The following is a 20952-nucleotide window of genomic DNA, read 5'->3' on the forward strand; positions in this document are numbered from 1 at the left end:
ATGAAAATTTTTCTCATCAGTTTGTTCAGACTGCAAGAACCTTTTTCCCCAATTCCAAAATATTTACGATTTTTGGGGACACTTATCTTCTGCTTAAAGTAGACATTATTCTTAGAGAACTGAATTTCTATTTTAGGTAGTCACGAGACATTAGCTATCCTCTAGCGCTCTCATACAAAACTTTATGATTGTGATGAAATGGTCTCGCACTTTTTTTCTGTATTAAGAGCCATTTCATGTGTGATTTTCGCATTTATTCATGCTGAATTTAAAAATATGCGTTATGTGTTTAGCGTTATTAGACTGCTTGTGCATATAGTACACGTGATAGTACATGTGATTGTGTTTCGTATATTTCATAATTCCAATTTTCAGAATACATATGAATGTATTTTGGGGTGGTACGGTATACACAAGCGCTACTGGTTTCACTATGCCTAGATTTGTAAATATGGACATAGTCTACGTGGAGTGGGTGTGATGTATTCCTATAGGTACTGTATCGATTCCCCTATTCCTGACCCTGGTTTGGTTAATAATTAACTAGCAGCCATCCAACGGTGCAAAAACCGTTATCTGATTAAGCCACACCACGGCACAGAAGCGCGTTATCTGATTAGGTCATAACGCATGCCATCTAATTAGACAAGCGATATTCCTCCAGCCCCTGATAAGGCATACGGAGTTCTCAAAACAAATCAAACCTACAGCGACCTGGGAAATTCCCATAGCCATTGTTTTGATTTCACCGAGAACTTCAGCAAAAGAATGTGCGAACGAGCCCGTTCATATGACATCCTTATTGACGTATATATGTCCATCCTTACGTCAATCTCGGCACCTTTCAGGTATAAATATTACCGACATTGCCTTAAGCAAACACATGCGGTGGTGACGAGATTGGAGCAGCGAGACGTGCCGAGGAGCCCAGCAGAGAGCGAAGCCCACAGGCGCTGCCCCGCCTTCCTGACGCGCTGAGAACGAGACGCTGCCTTTCTCCTGCTGAGAAATCCAGCTCCGGCGCTTCCAAGCAGCCCTCGCAGGCAGCTGGAATATCAAGACCTGGGATAAGAGATACCAGCCCTCCACCATTCCAGATCTCAGGTACAGAACTGAATAAACCCTTTGCAGAGAATTCTCGAGTCAGTCCCTTGGCAAAACAAACGTAACTTAAACTGCTACTTATCTACTCCCGCCCACGTATTAGGCTTAGGTCAGGTACACTGGGGTAGGCGTGGTTAGAAGCACCAGTTGAGTATGATTAGTCAAATGTATATATGTATGTATCTATTTTATCCATTTTAAAGTATCATATGGCTCAGAAACCATATCAATGCTTTTACAGTATTATTTTATAATTCTGTCTTTACTGTATGCACTTTACTTAACTATAAGTATTACAATAATAGCGATTCATTTCTCTTGTATGAGAAAGGAGACTGATCAATAAATAACATCTTTTATTGAACACGCCCGTCTCTTCCTTTTCTCTACAATCTGGTGAAACTAAGAATGCACTGAACTGACTGAGTAAAATAAGTTGTCTTTTGTTTTCACACGACTCTAGAGATACACTCTTGATTAGGGGAGAGCAAAGTTGTCATGTTCTATGGTTGTCAGAAACTAAATCCCTTCTTGTCTATCCAGGGAGGTTGAAATCCTCCTTGCCTATTCGAGAAAGTTTCTAGTGAACTCTGAGCTAGCTGGCAAACACAAAACTTTAAGTCTAATATTGTCGGTAGAAGACCTAGTTAACCTCTGCCCTAGGTCTATACTATTGAAGATATTATTCCAATGCGCAGAGCCTATTGGGATAATAGGAACTACACTACACTGGAGACCAAGATGTTTCTGGCTAAGTCCCGTTTGGAGATGCTTGCATGTTCTCCTTCACCCACAGGTAATTCTTCTGTCAGGGAACCATCTGCCAAAGCAATTTCCCGCCAAAAACACAGAAAGCTCCACTAGAAGCAGCAGTCCTCCTCTCTATTGAGGTAATTGTCTCACTCCTGTTTCCATTCAGAGTCGAGGCCTTCTGGCTTGCTATGCTGGCTCTGCTCAGGGTGACTTCTGCGTCCTCTGGCGTGCCCCAAACAAGACAACCATCATACCTGGAGGGTGTAGATTTTCAGCGCAGACTCCAGGGCCCTTGCAATGCTTGATAAAGACTATGGCCATGCAGAGGATGGTGAATCGGTGGTTGATTACCTCCCGTGCTTTCCTTAATCTGATATGTTCTGAAATATTTGCACAGCTAATTTACCAACATTTAAATTGTTTTGTGCTCTACAAAAAAAAAGCTTTCCTTTCCAACCTGCAGCATCCAAAAAGATTGTTGTTGTGCATGTATCACTCCATCAATGTGTGCATGTATGCACACGTGTGTGTGTGGAGCCTGTATACAGGGCACAATTGAAGGGTAGACGGTTCCACTCACCATTTTCATAGGGTGGACGGCGTCCACTGTGCTAAAAAAGTTGGGTCCCACGCACATGTGCTGCATTGGGCCCGGTGACGTTTTCAGACACCGGGGCACATTCAGCAGCACCTGCACCTTGTCTGCGTTGGCTCTGAGCAGCAACATGCAACTCGCCTGCACCTACCCTCTAGAACCAACCCCACCATGCCCACACAATCCCCTCGTATGCCCAACCAAGCTCCAAGCTGTGGCAAGCACCACAACTCCCGTTCCCCACACCCAAACCCCATGACGCACTCTTCTCCACACAGATCTCCTGTAGTCCTGTCCGCTCTCCGAGAAATAAACTCACTGAGCTATTGGTATTATAAATGACAATGCGTTTTATTTGTTTTTTTCTTAAAAACATAAGTAAAAGGCATTGTCATTTACAATGCGAGAGATTAAGCTATTGGCATTGTAAATGACAATACCATTTAGTTATCTGTTTTCAAAACCAACACATAGATAAAAGGTTTGTCATTTACAATGCCAATAGCTCAAACTTTTGCAAATGCGAGACCTATTCATTGCCTACTTAGTTACGTGTCCCTTTTGGGGACACTTAAGTGTCCGTTTGGGGTTATTAAGGGAGGGGCGCTAATGGGACAGCCACCAAAAATCAGTCAATGTCACATTAGCTAATCCCTTCATGCTCCTGCCTCATTTAGAGGCTGGGCAATCACTTTGTGTCCAAACACAGAGTCTCAGTTAGCTTCATCATCAAAAACCCCTTTGCGGACACCGATCTGGTCCAACTCCCCATTACTACTTTGTGTGGAAATCGACCAATGTCTTCTGCTTTTGGGTGCAGGGGATCTATTTTTGACTGCTTGACGCAGGTTCAGTGCTGCAGCTTTGTTACTCCAAGGTATATCTTTGTCCCAGAAATATGTTTTTGGGCATACTTTCAGGACTGGGCCATGACACTAGTCCATTTTGGTATCATAGTGAGATTGTCTCCTTCCACAATGGGCTTCCATGGGCAGGGGAAGGTAATGTTGATGGTAGGCTTCAGGGGGTTCGTGTGCTGTGTGTGGTGGCAGGTGCAGATTAGGTGGAGGTCAGTTCTCCATGGTTGGACTGCTTTTCATTTGAAGGTGGTATAGATGTTACATAGCATGAGGGCACGAAACACATGTTGGAATTGAGGCAGCTGTGCTCTCCTTCATTTTGGTAGCGCCTGGATCCTCCTTTATCCGATCTAGGTTTCATCTCTGACATGTCCAGTGTTTGAGTGGGGATGGGTAAGAATGTGAACATTGTTGAATGAATATATTCTAGGTGTGTGTGTGTGTATATATATATATACACACCAAAAGGCAAAATAAAGGTCAGAAAGAGCAAAATAGAGACCAGAAATGAGCAGTAAAAACCTGAATAAATGTCAGAAAAGAACAGAAAAGGCAAAAAGAGATCAGAAACGATCAGAAAGAGGCACAATAACGGTCAAAAACAAGCAGAAAGAGGCAAAATAGAGATCAGAAACTAGTAGAATGAGGCAAAAAAAAGTCAAAAACGAGCAGAAAGAGGCAAGATGAGGGTCAGAAACGAGCAGCAAGAAATAAAATGAATGTCAGAAATTAGCAGAAAGAGGCAAAACACAGGTCAGAAAGAGCAAAAAGAGGCACACAAAGGTCAGAAATTAGCAGTAAAAAAGACAGGACATGTGCAGAGTCCACTCAGCATGCATGCACCCCACTCACAGAACAACTCAGACACTCTCATAGCCACTCACAGACTCATCCACTTGCACCCACTCACAGACAAACTCAGACACGAACACCCACTCAAAAACAAAGTTGGACACTCATGCACTCACTTACAGAACCACCCATACTCTCTCTCACCCACTCACAGATCTACTCAGAGACTCACACACTGACTTACAGACCCTGTCAGAGACTCATATGCCCATTCACAGATCCACTCAGACACTCATATACACTCATATACTCACTTACCGCCCCACTCGCTCTCTCTCACAGCCACTTATAAACCTATTAAGACACTAATATACCCACATTTACATCACTCATGGTGAATGACATCACTGATGACCTCTCAAATGACATCACTGATGACATCATCTACAGACCCACTCACACACCAACTTGCACCCCTATACAACTTCTCATACACTCACTTATACACCCACACAACCTCTAAAATACCATGCATAGACCCATAGAATTACTCACACAACCACTGACTAATCCATAGAGCCACTCACACACCCACTGATTCACTCATACAGCTACTCACTGAACCACTCCCACTGTACTCATACGACCAGTCACACACCCATACAGTCACTCACACCTCCCCACACTCATACATACAGGTACTCACACACCAGTTTATTTACCAAACTGCCACTCACTCACCCATACAGTCCCTCAACACAGCCACTCACTCGACCATAAAAGCACTAACATACCCATTCCTACATCCATACAAGTACTCACATAGCAAGCAACTCACTCACCCATACAGCCATTCACACAGACTCTCATTCTCCAATACAGGCACTCACACATAAACATACTTAACCAAACACCCACTCACTCACCCATACAGCCACTTACAAACCCAGTCATTCACTCATACAGCAATTCAGACACCCACTTACTCACCCATACAGTCACTCACACACTCACTCATCCATCCATACAGCCACTCATTCACTCATACACTCACTGACTCAACCACCAATACAACCACTCACACAGCCACTCACTCACCCACACAGCTATTCACACAACCGCATATACACCCCTACTACACCCCTACAGCTAATCACACACCACTCACACAGCCATACAGCCGCTCACACACCCATACAGCCACTCACACACACATACACAGTCACTCACATAATTTATGCTAGAAGTAGTATTATTAGTAATATACTAATATGAGCTCTGTAGTAGTTTAGTATTTATGTTTAACAATCCAAAACCTTTACAAAAAACGTCCGCACGCTGAATGATGTCATATACATATATATATATATATATATATATCACTCACTCCGCTTCCTGATGCACCCTGGAATCTCGCCAGCCGGCAAGAAGTACACGGACACGGACCAGTTAGGTGCTAAAGTTTAATTGCAGAAAAAAGTCAAAGACGTTTCGGCTCAACGGAGCCTTGTTCACATATATGATATATATATATGATCAACCAGTGCAGTTTTAAAAATGCTAGTGAATATTTCTTGTCGGAGCCAACGTGCGATCCAGCAAAGGAGAGAGTACAATCTCATGTGCGTAATTTGTACAAATGTAGCTGCAGCTAGGAGCCCAACATTTCTCAGGAGTCAGTCGCCATTGGGGCCGCATGCCAAAGTTGCCTAATACTGATTCTGCCTAATTTTGGTTAACCTTCATGCCTCTTTCTTCTTATCTCTTTATCTCACGGTTACAGATACATTTCCGTCCCGGTGTCCTTCCTTTGCTGCCGTTTCTCCACTTTTCTTTCTCTTTCTCCCGTTGCTGCCTTACTTTCCCTGTGTCAAACAATAAATCACAGTTCCCAAACATGAGTGCCTGCATTTGCTGTGCATGCTTCAGTTGTCGCATCTACTTTACAACTTGTCGCCGCACGGACAGAGATCCCTGGAGCACTCGGGACTTGCCAGGTCACCTCATTCATGTGTGCAGGAAAGCCGATGACGAAACGTTATATCCTGGAAAAGTTTGGGAACTTTTCTATCTTTATGTGACTTGTCATTTTCAAATGTAACACACCACAATACTGTTTTTATCCAATAAATGTCATGTCATAATCGAAGCCGTCATATCCGCGTGCAGTGCGCAGGTAGCACGGAGGGGTTAAAATGAAGCCCACAGGATGGGAGACCGGAAAGGAAACAGGGAGCGCCCGCATGAGATCTTTGTAGGGTTATTTTAAGGTCCGGTCCCCACCCTGCGGATGCTCTGAATCTCTGAGCTCGGCCTCTTCTCCGTCACATTCCTTGCACATCTGCAGAGCTGCCAGTGGTTTTCTACCGTTTGGACCGCGGGCGCGTGAAACCTATAACAAGAGAGAAAATCCAAGAAGAATGAAGAGGAAATGCCACGAGTCCAAATCCGTAATCAAAAGGCCCGTGGGCTCTTCTGCCAGAACGGATAGCGCGAGATGCATTGTTATAGGTATGACGTGCTTAAAAAGCGCGGTTGGTTCTCGAAAGTGTATTTTGAGGTGATAGGGCACGATTATCTTGGTAAGTAAGAAACTACTATCACAATGCAAAGAAACGCGAAGCGCAGGTCTAATACAATACTCGGGATTCTAAAATCCCTGTATAAAAAACGTTCTAATTTCCTTATAATGGGCCACTTGTGATACATCCAGTGGCCGGTGTGTGGGAAAGTAGAAGGTGTGACCATGTATTATAAGTTATAAAGTAGACCCTGCTGTACATGGCAAGGATATTTCAGGTCCCCTCAGAATCCCATGACCTTATAAAGGAACTCAGCCTTCGCCCTAATTCCTATATATATATATAGTCATGGAACTCATCGCTGACTTGCAATATTCTTGTAATGTATGGCGGGGGTACTTTATCTCTTATATATACTATTCCTCTTGTTCCCGTTACTGCCCACTCTCAGTCTTCGGTCAATCACTGTCCATGTGGAGAAGGAGCCTATGCATTTATGGCCTCCTCACAGATTACAAAATACTCCTCTTCACCATGACTTCTACTTTTGATCTTGAGAAATATCCATCCCTTCAAAGATGGTCCACTTACGTCCATGCCCACATGCTGAACATATCCCAGGCCCTTCAAAACATCCTGGCACCCCCACGCATCTACACAGCTGATGGCTTTGAAAACTTCTCAGAAATCCAAACCATAATAATTGACGTAACTTACTTTCTGTCTCACCCCCCCTTACTCTGCCCCACGTGTTTCACTAGCTCTTCCTTTCTGTCACCCTTTTCCTTCTCAAATGAACAACAAAATCATTTCCTCCGTACCTCAAAAGATGAAAATCTTTCTCATCTTGCGGACCAACATCAATCCTAACCCATTCAAGCCGCCCGTACAAACTGTGATGTACTCACGCAGTTTCCAAACTGCGCTCACCAGCCTCATTAACCAACAAAACTCACAGAAGACCCCTTAACTCTCTCCAACAATCACATTTTCTTCCTCCTTCCCTTCACAAACATTCCTCAGGAAGCGTGCCCAGTCATCTTACACATTGCTTCACCACTGGCAGTCTCTACAGTTTATAATTAGGTGATGCAAGGAAGACAGTTACACTCTGCAAGCCACCTCGGGGAAGGATATTTATGATGGCGCCTCGGTCATGTCCTGGAGCATTCATGTCCATTCACCATACTGAAAATGCCCCTCACATGTTTGAAGTTTTCTCCCAGGATGGCTCTTCTCCACACAGCTCTAGTCAACATCTTCAGACCCAGTGGTACATCTCAGCGCCAAGACGCCCTCGGGCAATCGCGCGCTATACAAATAGACAAATCAAATCAAATCAATCAAATCAGAGACATTTTTTGTAAACATTTTTAGGTCGAGCCTGTAAAAGACGTCAGGTTGCAAAATACGTATTCGGGGCTTACCAAGAACTCACGGTAGCGTACAGCCCACCCCTCTTTATCATTGATTGTTGGCTTTATTGACACTCTCATTTGAATTTTTCTTATTCAATGGCTTTCGTTGTCCCAGATTGTCCATCTTGTATGTGTCCCTCAATGGAGCATATCTTCTTTATCATCTCTCTGGTGGGCTGGTTTCTATCATTCCACTAATTTCTTTTTGCGAACCTTTTTTTCATTTTGGTTACACACTAAATGAGAGTGCATGTGTTTTCCACCACTCCCTTTCTGTCCACTGTGTGCTACCCCCAAAAGCCCACCCTGCGCTCTATGTTTCCCTCTGGTGTACTTCTCTGACCCAATTCCTTCACTTTCTGTGTTGTTCTCACACTTGTGGCTTCTAACAGTGTTACTGTCACTTTTGTATGCTTGTCACTCTCTTATGTTTCTTAACCCCTGTGTTCCGTATTGTACTCTCCCTTGCCCCTGCACTCTGTGTTATTCTCCATGTATGCTTCTTCAACAGTTTTTTTCCTCCTTGCCCCACCCCTTACTCCATTTGCTACTCCATAACCCCTCCACTCACTTAGTTGTTTTTTGTTTTAAATTTGCTCTTTTGTACTAAAATAATCGTATTTTTTTATTTACCAATCTAACGGGCTTCTGGCATTTTAGATTGGCAAATAAAAAATTAAAGCAAATGGTGCCCGTGTAATTTCACTAGTGGAAGCAAGTGTGGGCATACACCGTTTAAAAGAAGGGACCACTAGCAGCGAATCTGTCAATGTGCCTTTTTTTCCACAAAGCTTGACAATGTCAGGAGATGGCCCAATGCCGCAGAGCATTGCCAAAAGGCATTGGCAAGCCAATAGGTCCCAAAAGCAAGACATATTGGCTTTGTCAATTCTTGTTTTTTTTAGACAAACACCTATGCACATAGGAACAAGTCATAGACACAAGTCGTGAGGTACTGCATCATAAAGGATTTATAAGAAACTGCAAACAAAAACTCAGAGAGTTGACTAAGACTCACCACCTACCCGGCACTAAAATTAAAAACACGGCTACTCTTCAATTGACTGTGGGTACAGTGAGGCGAGGGTGAGTTTAGTAAGTTGGGGAAGGTTGTCAAGGGACTTATTCCTATAAAATGGACCGACAGAATTGAAGTCGAGTATATGAAAACATTCTCCTGCTATCCTCCTTCCAGCCAATTGTAGAGCAACAGACACCACTAATGCTGACTCGGACACCCTGGAAAGTAAACGTTATTAACATGTTCATGGCCTCTGTATTCGACCTTCCATGTGGTAGGGCACTAGGGACAACTTCAATTTCGGCATCGCCATGTCTCTCTCAACCTTTCATTGTGTTGAAATATGAAGACCTACTTCTCAAACATAGTTACACCCCACCATTCAGAATTTGCTCTCAGTATCATTTCTGTCTCTGTTGTATCTCTGAGTTCCACAATTCATGTCCCGTTTAATACAGTATCCTTTTTAGGTTTCACCTACACAGCGGCTGAGCTGTGCCTGTGAACTCTATTGCTTTTAATATAAATCTTAAAAGGGGCTTACATCTCGTCCCGTCGCTTTCCTGGCTTTTCCTTGGTTCCTGCGCTTGCCACTTACTTTTCCTCCATTTCTATTGGCTGTAGTATATTTTCCTGCATTTACCAATATTTGCTTTAGCCTTGTGACGGAAGTCTGTTTTCACTGCAACCCACAATATAAGACGAACCTCCACCTTTAGGAAATCTTGAACAATGGTAGGTGAAAATGTCAATTTGCAGGAATGTACGACACATTTCACAGGCAAATATTGGCAGCTCGCTGTGAATTCTCCACTTGTTCCACCTCGGTTTCAAGACAACACAGACATAATTCCACATTTAGGATGCACCCTCACCACACAAATCTTTCAAGTCAGACCCAAGGTGATTGACTCTTGTTACATTTAGGATGTTGGTCTTTACCTTTCATAAATGCACGCACGTGGATTCAAGTGTGATCTCAATAGAAGCCTCTTTTCTCTCAAGGCTATTAGCAATAAGCTACAAGTATTTTAAAGCTATCATTCTTTTGGAGAAGCTTTCTTCACTCTCTGACAGTTTCATCAGAAACGGCATCTTTTTCTGACATTGGAGCTAGGATCTTGGTTGAAGACAACTCTCTCTTTTTACTCTGTTCTTTATTGGGTCTGCTTTTGGCCTCCATCACCTGAAGCGTGATCCACCATTCATGAGGACCTCAGAGCATACAATGGCATTCTGAGCAGCGGAGCAGTGAGCCAACCTCCACGTGTACTCTGGAGCTCGCCGCAGTGCTTTCCACAGTGGACCTTCACACTGCTGTTGCCCAATGGGATTTACCTTCCCATTAGGCTCAATATACTTTGTCAGCTTCACACACTGAAGCCTCCATTCCCATCTTCATCATTGTCGAGCAGAGGAAAAGGGAGTAATGATTTTGGTTCCACGATGTCATCTGCCCCTGCTTGTTCTTTCCTTCTTGGAATGTGCAATTCTTGGCAGGAGATGCCACTGCCACAATGATGCCAGCTGCAGGACAGGTCTTACATTTCAAAGTGCGCAGCACCGGGCTTCCACAGTTGTGAATGACGTTGATGGGTGTGGAAAGTCTTGGCTTCGGCTTCACCAACACTGTTTTTCACAGCAAGAGCATGTCTGATTCCCATGTCTGTGACGATATTCTGTGACCTGCTGTCTGCCTATGGTTCGCAATTCAAGGTAAGATAAGGTGGGGTAGGATTTCAAGAGCACAGAGATTCAGCAGCATTTCAGTCAACGTGCATGCTACACCCCAGCCAAGAACAATTTTAGGGGCTTTTATGATTAACATTGCAGTCTTTCATAGAAGTGGTGCCATCAGTAATGGTGGCAAACTGACCATCCTAAATTAGCAGGTCGTTCCAGCACCATTTCTGGTACTTTCACTGCCATTGAATAGTCTTCCCTGTAGTGGCATTGTTGGTAACTTCCGCATTACGACCACCACCTTTCCCCATACTTCAAATGAGTTGAAGGAAGGGAGAGGATGAGCCATTACGGCTTACTTTGGGTCTTACGTGGGCCATCTTTCAAAATGCATGTTTTTGTATAGCCACCTCTAATAATAGGATGGCTGTATGAAACTGTACACCTATGCTCAGACAGTGCATTTGTGTAACTGCATAGGGACTGCAAGAAAGGCTGAACCAATGTGGCTCATATGTTTACCAATAGGATATCCTTTTATTTTGAGGGACACATGGCATGATTATAATTTAAAGACTGACTTCCACGGTAAGATGTATTCTTACCTGTTGGATGCAGCATAAGAATTAGGAATCTTGTTTGTCCTGATGAAAGCCCAAGGCCATTTATGGGCTAGTGAAAGGGTTGAAACATGGTGGCACCCAATAGGATGACTGAGACATAATCTCCCACTTTGTTCTTCCCCTGTTGTGAATTTCAATCCTGCCATGTGTACCCTAAAATAAAGTGATACACTTTTGGTAGTTTAAACAGAGGTTGCTTTAAACGTATTCTGGTTCCTGTACTTATCTAGTAAAATGTATCTTGGACTTCCTCATACTGAGGTTGAGACCACCATGATAGTATCGCCTTATTGGGGTGGGACGAGATAACCTTTGACAAAGCTTGCCACTAAAGTGTGGGTGAGGCTTTCTTGTCCGGTTTATGTAACATTGTTTGTTTTGGCCCCCTACTGTTTCCAAATATAGACGGTTTGTCCAACACTTTAAAGCAATTTTGGTGTGGCTGATAAATGTTATGGTGAATATGCTATAGTGAAAGTTGTTTCTCCCTCTAATTGTGGAAGACACCTTCTTAGCCGTGCCTTTGCAGTTGCTAGAGGTCATTTGTTCCTACTAGTCACTGGTGTTCTCTTCATCATTTCGTTACCCTATGCTTTTCTAATCATTGCCACTCTGCGATCCTTCTGTCGTGGTTTGGACCATCCAACTGGTCACCTCATCTTGTACCACTAGTGCTCCTGTTGATTGTTACTTTTAGCCATTCCTCCTTTTGTGATAACTGCTACTATAATTCCTTTACCCTGGCTGACTTTAGTGGTTGACCTTCTACAGCAGTGCATGCCTTCCCATGCCAAGGTACCCCCCTCCATGCAGCAGTTGCACACCAATCTAAAGCGCCCATCCTCACCCACTCTCGATCTGCCCCTTGCTCGCCCTTGGCGCTGACCTATCTCTTACTTATTTGAGGTCTTCGCTCTTGGCGCCTTGGGTGGAAACCTAATGCAACCAACGCCCACTTCATGCAATGCCGGCCTGTCTTTTAGAGTGTGAGGGCCTCCAATAGACGGCGGCAGCACTAAGGGCTGTTTCTGCACACCCCCATCTCTTTCAGTGCATGCCACTCACTGCCTCCCAGCACACACATCATCACGCTGTCAGTATAGCAGCCATTTTCTCCACTACAAGGTTGCTAAATAACCTTCTAACACCCTCGATACACAGTGCCTTCCTCACGATCACTGCATTTGTTAAACATTGGACAGACGCTGCTGAGTACCCACTTTTATTTTAAAAAAAACAAAAAGAGTAAAATGTATAGAAAGATTTGGAATTCTCCCTGAGAGCAGTAGGATTTCTTTCCTGAGTGCAATAAAGACTATTATATTTTATACCAGTATCTATCGGAATTCACAAGCCTTACTACAGTGTTTCTGTACTTTTTAGCTCTTGCTAACAGCCCAGCTGATGCCGAGACACGGCTTCTCTGTTCCCTTCTTTCTTCCTCCTTCCTCAAGCAAGGAGCTTTATACCTACATGCTGTCTTCATTTCCAGGTTCTTCCTAATATTCTGGATTGGATTAGCCTATTTTGGCACATTCTGTTTTTACCTACCAGGCTGCAGTTCTTTTTTTCCTGTTTCTGCACTTAGTCCCTCTTTGTAATTTTCCTCTCGGGTCGTTTTAAATTGCTGGTAGTTCTTCCCACGTGTTTGAAGCCACGGATCAGTGACACCTGGTAGGGTACTGTGTCGGGGATGGTGAGGTTGCAGAGAGGATGAGTAAAAAATAAATCAAAAAGACTTATCTGTGAACGCTGCCACCTCCGTCCTCTTCTCTCGGAACGGAAGTACCCATGCTCCCAGTCTGTCCCAGCCAATCAAAACGCTGCCTTACAGCAGCATTGTGAGCCTGTAGTGAGCCTGTAGTTCAGCGCTCAGAGAGAGACTGGGAGCCTGTGCATGTTCTCCACCCAGGCCTGTGGAGAACATGCAAAGTGCGCCTGGAAGTTTGGCCAGCCAAAGACGGCCGGCCAAACCGTCATGCGCACTTATGGTGCAGCCACCACTCCTCCCTCTGCTCGCGTCACTTGAGCCCAACCCTGTCCTAACATGGAGCTTAAAGGCAGACAAAAAACTAAAATAATATTAACGTTTTTTTATTACCAATTTATTTTTACTATGCTCTGCTCTTCGAGAAGTGGGTGACGCTCCTCCGCCTTAGTGGAGGAGCCGCTTCTACTGCGGATTCCTGTCTTTGTAATAGTGCGGCTTTAGTCGGCATCTCCCTGCCTCATTAAGGACCTGCAGATGATGTCATAATAAGTTACCTTGGTTTTCATTATTTTAACTGCGACTAGTCATAAAGGCTTTATTGTAAGTTATACTCACCTCTTGTCTTTGATTCAATCTTAGATTTCCTCTGCATTATAGCTATGAGAATTCACATTGTTAGTGAATCAGCTTCAATAGTTATATTTTCATCTTCAGACTACATTTGTAATTTAATGAAATATTGATGAGGTTTTAATATTGATATATGTATGCTTGCCTTGTGTTCAAAATGTAAATCAACTGTATTTGTGTATAAAGCAGTAAAAACATACTCATCAGGTCTCATACGGATAGCCCTATTTCGCCTGTAAAGATGTCATTGGGTGCGTTTAAAAACATTACAAATTATCTCTACTAGGGGTGAGAGGTAAAATGCAGGTTATTCCTACTCAGAATTCTTAATATTTCTCCTGGTAAGCTATCCCGCATACAACCCATATTCTCTTTGCAAGAGAAACATCACTTTTATTTTTACTTCTTAACCACAACTTCTACTTGTTTGCTGGATAAACATGCATTTTTACTATTACAAATGGGGGTGGGGTTGCACACTACTCACACACCAGCGGGATCGCCCCTAAGGACTGTGGTAAGTGTAGTTCGTGTTCCGCGATGCATCTTCTTTCGATTCTCTGCTATCTTCGCTATCTTCGCCATCCCTGGACACGTGTTTCGGGGTATTTACCCCTCATCAGCAGGGATTAGGCCGTGTTCTGGGGTTGCCGGTGGCTGCCAAATATTGCCAGGTTTAGTACCACTCAGGCGCGCAGGTGCGGGGTCCCAGGCTCGTCAGCCAACTGCTCGAGGGAGCTTTAACATTACAAATGTGGGTGGGGTCGCACTCTACTCACACACCAGCGGGATCGCCCCTAAGGACTGTGGTAAGTGTAGTTCGTGTTCCGCGATGCATCTTCTTTCGATTCTCTGCTATCTTCGCTATCTTCGCCATCCCTGGACACGTGTTTCGGGGTATTTACCCCTCATCAACAGGGATTAGGCTGTGTTCTGGGGTTGCCGATGGCTGCCAAATATTGCCAGGTTTAGTACCACTCAGGCGCGCAGGTGCGGGGTCCCAGGCTCGTCAGCCAACTGCTCGAGGGAGCTTTAACATTACAAATGGGGGTGGGGTCGCACACTACTCACACACCAGCCGGATCGCCCCTAAGGACTGTGGTAAGTGTAGTTCGTGTTCTGCGATGCATCTTCTTTCGATTCTCAGCTATCTTCGCTATCTTCGCCATCCCTGGACACGTGTTTCGGGGTATTTACCCCTCATCAGCAGGGATTAGGCCGTTTTCTGGGGTTGCCGGTGGCTGCAAAATATTGCCAGGTTTAGTACCACTCAGACGCGCAGGCGCGGGGTCCCAGGCTCGTCAGCCAACTGCTCGAGGGAGCTTTAACATTACAAATGGGGGTGGGGTGACACACTACTCACACACCAGCGGGATCGCCCCTAAGGACTGTGGTAAGTGTAGTTCGTGTTCCGCGATGCATCTTCTTTCGATTCTCTGCTATCTTCGCTATCTTCGCCATCCCTGGACACTTGTTTCGGGGTATTTACCCCTCATCAGCAGGGATTAGGCCATGTTCTGGGGTTGCCGGTGGCTGCCAAATATTGTCAGGTTTAGTACCACTCAGGTGCGCAGGTGCGGGGTCCCAGGCTCGTCAGCCAACTGCTTGAGGGAGCTTTAACATTACAAATGGGGGTGGGGTCGCACACTACTCACACACCAGCGGGATCGCCCCTAAGGACTGTGGTTAGTGTAGTTCGTGTTCAGCGATGCATCTTCTTTCGATTCTCTGCTATCTTCGCTATCTTCGCCATCCCTGGACACGTGTTTCGGGGTATTTACCCCTCATCAGCAGGGATTAGGCCGTGTTCTGGGGTTGCCGGTGGCTGCCAAATATTGCCAGGTTTAGTACCACTCAGGCACGCAGGTGCGGGGTCCCAGGCTCGTCAGCCAACTGCTCGAGGGAGCTTTAACATTACAAATGGGGGTGGGGTCGCACACTACTCACACACCAGCGGGATCGCCCCTAAGGACTGTGGTAAGTGTAGTTTGTGTTCCGCGATGCATCTTCTTTCGATTCTCTGCTATCTTCGCCATCCCTGGACACGTGTTTCGGGGTATTTACCCCTCATCAGCAGGGATTAGGCCGTGTTCTGGGGTTGCCGGTGGCTGCCAAATATTGCCAGGTTTAGTACCACTCAGGCGCGCAGGTGCGGGGTCCCAGGCTCGTCAGCCAACTGCTCGAGGGAGCTTTAACATTACAAATGGGGGTGGGATCGCACACTACTCACACACCAGCGGGATCGCCCCTAAGGACTGTGGTAAATGTAGTTCGTGTTCCGCGAGGCATCTTCTTTCGATTCTCTGCTATCTTCGCTATCTTCGCCATGCCAGGACACGTGTTTCGGGGTATTTACCCCTCATCAGCAGGGATTAGGCCGTGTCTGGGGTTGCCGGTGGCTGCCAAATATTGCCAGGTTTAGTACCACTCAGGCGCGCAGATGCGGGGTCCCAGGCTCGTCAGCCAACTGCTCGAGGGAGCTTTAACATTACAAATGGGGCAACCCCAGAACACGGCCTAATCCCTGCTGATGAGGGGTAAATACTCAGAAACACGTGTCCAGGGATGGCGAAGATAGCGAAGATAGCAGAGAATCGAAAGAAGATGCATCACGGAACACAAACTACACTTACCACAGTCCTTAGGGGTGATCCTGCTGGTGTGTGAGTAGTGTGCGACCCCACCCCCAATTGTAATGTTAAAGCTCTCTCGAGCAGTTGGCTGACGAGCCTGGGACCCCGCACCTACGTGCCTGAGTGGTACTAAACCTGGCAATATTTGGCAGCCACCGGCAACCCCAGAACACGGCCTAATCCCTGCTGATGAGGGGTAAATACCCCGAAACATGTGTCCAGAGATGGCGAAGATAGCACAGAATCGAAAGAAGATGCATCGCGGAACACGAAACACACTTACCACAGTCCTTAAGGGCGATCCCGCTGGTGTGTGAGTAGGGTGCGACCCCACCCCCAATTGTAATGGTAAAGCTCCCTCGAGCAGTTGGCTGACGAGCCTGGGACCCCGCACCTGCGCGCCTGAGTGGTACTAAACCTGGCAATATTTGGCAGCCACCGGCAACCCCAGAACACGGCCTAATCCCTGCTGATGAGGGGTAAATACCCCGAAACACGTGTCCAGGGATGGCGAAGATAGCGAAGATAGCAGAGAATCGAAAGAAGATGCATCGCGGAACACAAACTACACTTACCACTGTCCTTAGGGGCGATCCCGCTGGTGTGTGAGTAGTGTGCGACCCCACCCCCAATTGTAATGCATTTTTACTAGTTTGTGTTTCTGCTAATTTTGTTACTTTTCGGATAGAGTTGATAAGAAACCTGCTTTTTAATGTAAACTGCTTTAGTGATTTTTTTCTTGTGGAAATTTACTCAGTGAGAAAAGTTGTTACACATATACAAAATTTCCTAAGTAGCATCACAAATAAAGAAACACCTCAGATCTCCACCAATAGCCTGCATATAAAAAAGAGTGCCACTAAAACCAAAAATGCCCCAAGGTTAATGTGCATAATATACTACATTATGTTTAATTGGGTTCTTTGTGTATTTGGTATTACTTGCTTCGTAGAGGGATGCACCACAAAACATAACACCATACATGAGAATCCCAACATTCCTGATTGTCGAACTCAAACAATTTTGTTTTGTGGAATGAACACATGTGGCCAAATGCACAAAGATATCATCTGGAGCAAGTTAAAAGACGCCCAGTGTGTTTTACCTCGGCCATCATTTGACATAGTCACACATTTTGGCAATGGGTCTGTGGATGCAGAGGGCATCTTTCTGAGGTTCATGTGCAAATGGAATCGTCCCATTTTTATTCAGGCCACCTCTTCATGAATATCAAACAAGATGGCTGCTGTGAATTTGAGAGCTTCCGGCATCTTCTAGTTTGCTCCACTCTCAATCTTTGTGAATTGGTCTCGGTATAAGGTGCTCAGAGATAAACCAGCATGTCTTGATATGCGACCGTATTGGTATTGCTTATGACCACCACCATTTTTCTTGGTATTGTGTAATATTTTTATCTCCTCTTTTTTTCTTCTCTATTTAGATGTGGATGAATGTCTGTCTAACCCCTGTCCATCCAAGGCTACATGCATTAATACCCAGGGCTCTTTTACCTGCAGGTGTTCCCTGGGGTACCAGCTCGAAAAAGGAACAGGATGCAGCTTAGGTAAGCAAAAAAACTACTTTCAAATCTTGAGGTCAACATCACTGTTAGTCATCAAGAGGGGAGAGGTGGGAAAATTGGCTGTGGCCAGCGTCTGGTAAACTAATCAGTATGTGCATGGTAGATAGCTCCCGCATAAAGTATTAACCCTAAGCTTGGTTCATGTTGAGAAATACTGCTTGTTTAGCCTGTTTAAGTTGATCCTTTGGTCAGAAGGGTGGAGGGAGGTTCTTGATACGTATATGTGTATAGTAACGTTTTTAAACTATTTGAATTAGTCCAATAACATGTATCACCCCACCACAGATTCTCCTTTCTCATTGGACAACAGAGCATTGGCATTTAGTTTATCTTTACAGTCAGAAGATTTTGATTGGCTCGCTTTTTCCAGCCATGACAATGTCCAGTTAACAATGTCTTGATAGGTTTCAGACAATTTGAGAGACATTTGATAAAGCAGCCTTTCCCAACTTGCATTCATTCCATCATAATACTGTGAAGAGTTCTTATAAAAGAAAAACAATGATTCTTTACAAGTTTGATGACTCACAAATAATTTGAAAGATCAGTTAAGGAGATTCATAGAAAGTTTTCTAGTTTCTATCAGACACATCTTTTGAAAAGATAATCTTTTTTATCCTCCCAAACCCAGCACTTTTGTTAACTTTGCAGCAAAGTAGACAAAGGGGGCTATTTGGAGTTATTGATACAGGAACACAGTCATAAATTGGCGGAGCTCCCACTGTACTGGCTTGTGGCTCACCCGTCTCATTTAGAGGAGGGAGAACTACTGGGTTTTCCGACGGCAGGGCCTCTGGTGGTTCCACCATTGGTAACCATGGACTTGGCAGCCCTTCTAGCGACCTATGACCCTGTCACCAGGTAGGTTGCCACCCTCAGCTGCCACACGGTCCCCCTGTGCCGCTGTCCCGCTGCCCGCTGTGTCCTCGCCTGGCTGCCCCTGATTGCCGCTGACCTTCTTCTCCTCTGCCTCGGACTGCTTTTTTTTCTCCTTTCCTTTTGTGCCAACTGTTTTCTTTCCTTTTTGCCACTGTTACTGGTTTTCTGCCCCTCATTGTGCTTCTTTCCACTGTTGCCAGTGCCCTGTGCCCTCCCCCATCCCCTACCCACTCCCCTCCCTTCGCGCTTCCTGCCGCTGCCTCCATGCGGCCCCGCCCTCTGGTGCCCCATTCGTCACTCCGCTCCCGCCTCCCAGCTGCTCCTCCCTCCCATAGCCCCTCATATGGAGGCCGCGCGCAGAGGGTTGCGCCGCTGGTGCGCCGAAGGCAAGCCCGTCTGCGCCCAGCCCGCGCCCAGCGCCAGAACCCCTGGACCCCGAAGCCGCCACAACACCAGACTGCACTACGACTCCAGCACCCTCCACGCACTCAACCCCGGGCGAGATCACTCCTGCTACCGGGCCACCCCGAAGCGCACCCAAGGGCCCTTCACCTGCCGGAACTGCAGCTTCACCAGCATCCGGCCCGCCAAACCATCAACCAGAGAACCCAACCACCTCCGATGTATCCTCCTCAACACTCGCTCCGCTCGCAAGCACGCCATCGAACTCTGGGACCTCCTAGACTCAACCACTCCCGACGTCGCCTTCCTGACGGAGACCTGGCTGAACGTCACCTCAGCACCAGACATCGCCATAGCCATCCTAAAAGGCAACAAGATCTCCCGCAGAGACCGCACCAACGGAGTGGGAGGGGGAATTGCCATCATCCACAAGGACACCCTCAGAGTCTCGACCAACACCAACGACACCCTCCCCACCGCCGAGCACATGCACTTCCAGATCCACACCGACCCCAACACCACCCTCAGAGGAACACTCGTCTACAGACCACCCAGACCCCGACCACAGTTCAGCGAATCCATCGCCGACCTCATCAGCACCCACGCCCTCGCCTCCACGGACTACATCCTCCTCGGGGGCTTGAACTTCCACCTCGAGAACAACAACGAAGCCAACTCCACCGCCCTGATCGACAACCTCGGACTCAAACAGATTGTGACGACACCCACCCACGCCGCTGGACACACATTGGACCCCATCTTCTCGGCAAGTCCCCACGTCGCCTTCAACCACACCACCGAACCCCACTGGACAGACCACAGATGCGTCCACTTCACCTTCAGGAAACCCACCACACACCACCGCACCCAACAGAGGCCAGGCCGCTGCTGGGGGAAGGTCACCGAGGACCAACTGACCACCACCCTTGCCCTGGGACCACCCGCCGACCCCACCGACCCCGACACCGCCGCCATCAACCTCAAACAGTGGATCAACGACTGCCCCGACACCCTCGCCCCACTCGAGACCTCCACCACCAATCAACAAGAAAGCCGCATGGTTCACCGAAGACCTCCGGACCTCCAAGCGCACCTGTCGGAAGCTGGAAAAGAGCTGGCTCCGCGACCAAACACCAGACAGCTACACAGCCCACAAGATTGCCACCCGCAGACACCACCAACTCATCAGGACCGCCAAGAGGACCGCCTTAAAGGACCGCCTAGACAACAACGCACACAACAGCAAAGAGCTCTTCAACATCGTGAAAGAACTCTCCAACCCCAGCTCCATCACCAGCGACATTCCACCATCACAAGACCTGTGCAACTCACTGGCCACCTTCTTTCACTGCAAGATCACCGACATCCACGACAGCTTCAACACCGCCACCCCCACATCCACCGCCGAGATCACCACCCCTGCGACCACCACCCGCACCAGTCACATGACCGCCTGGTCCACCATCAGCGACGAAGACACTATCAAGACCATGAACTCCATCCACTCTGGATCCCCATCTGACCCATGCCCTCACCACGTTTTCAACAAAGCCAGCACAGCCATCGCACCCCATCTCCGGAAAACAATCAACATCTCCTTCGAGACAGCAACCTTCCCAGAGAGCTGGAAACACGCAGAGATCAGCGCCCTACTGAAAAAACCCAAGGTGGACCCCAACGACCTCAAAAACTTCTGTCCCATCTCCCTGCTCCCTTTCCCGGCGAAAGTCACGGTGAAGATCGT

General features: G+C 46.4%; 1 protein-coding gene across 2 annotated transcripts in view; it reads left to right on the forward strand.

Moving 5' to 3' along the window:
• The window catches only part of HEG1 (heart development protein with EGF like domains 1), a 219447-nt gene that overhangs the window by 113266 nt on the left and 85229 nt on the right, over positions 1 to 20952 (forward strand). For both annotated transcript variants that reach the window (XM_078682440.1, XM_078682441.1), the window contains exon 4: positions 17787 to 17909. In XM_078682440.1, the coding sequence (XP_078538566.1) occupies positions 17787 to 17909 (123 nt within the window). The remainder of the gene's footprint in view (positions 1 to 17786; positions 17910 to 20952) is intronic.

The sequence above is a fragment of the Lissotriton helveticus genome, chromosome 3_1 (assembly GCF_964261635.1).
Source record: "Lissotriton helveticus chromosome 3_1, aLisHel1.1, whole genome shotgun sequence".
In the NCBI taxonomy this organism is placed as follows: Eukaryota; Metazoa; Chordata; class Amphibia; order Caudata; family Salamandridae; genus Lissotriton; species Lissotriton helveticus.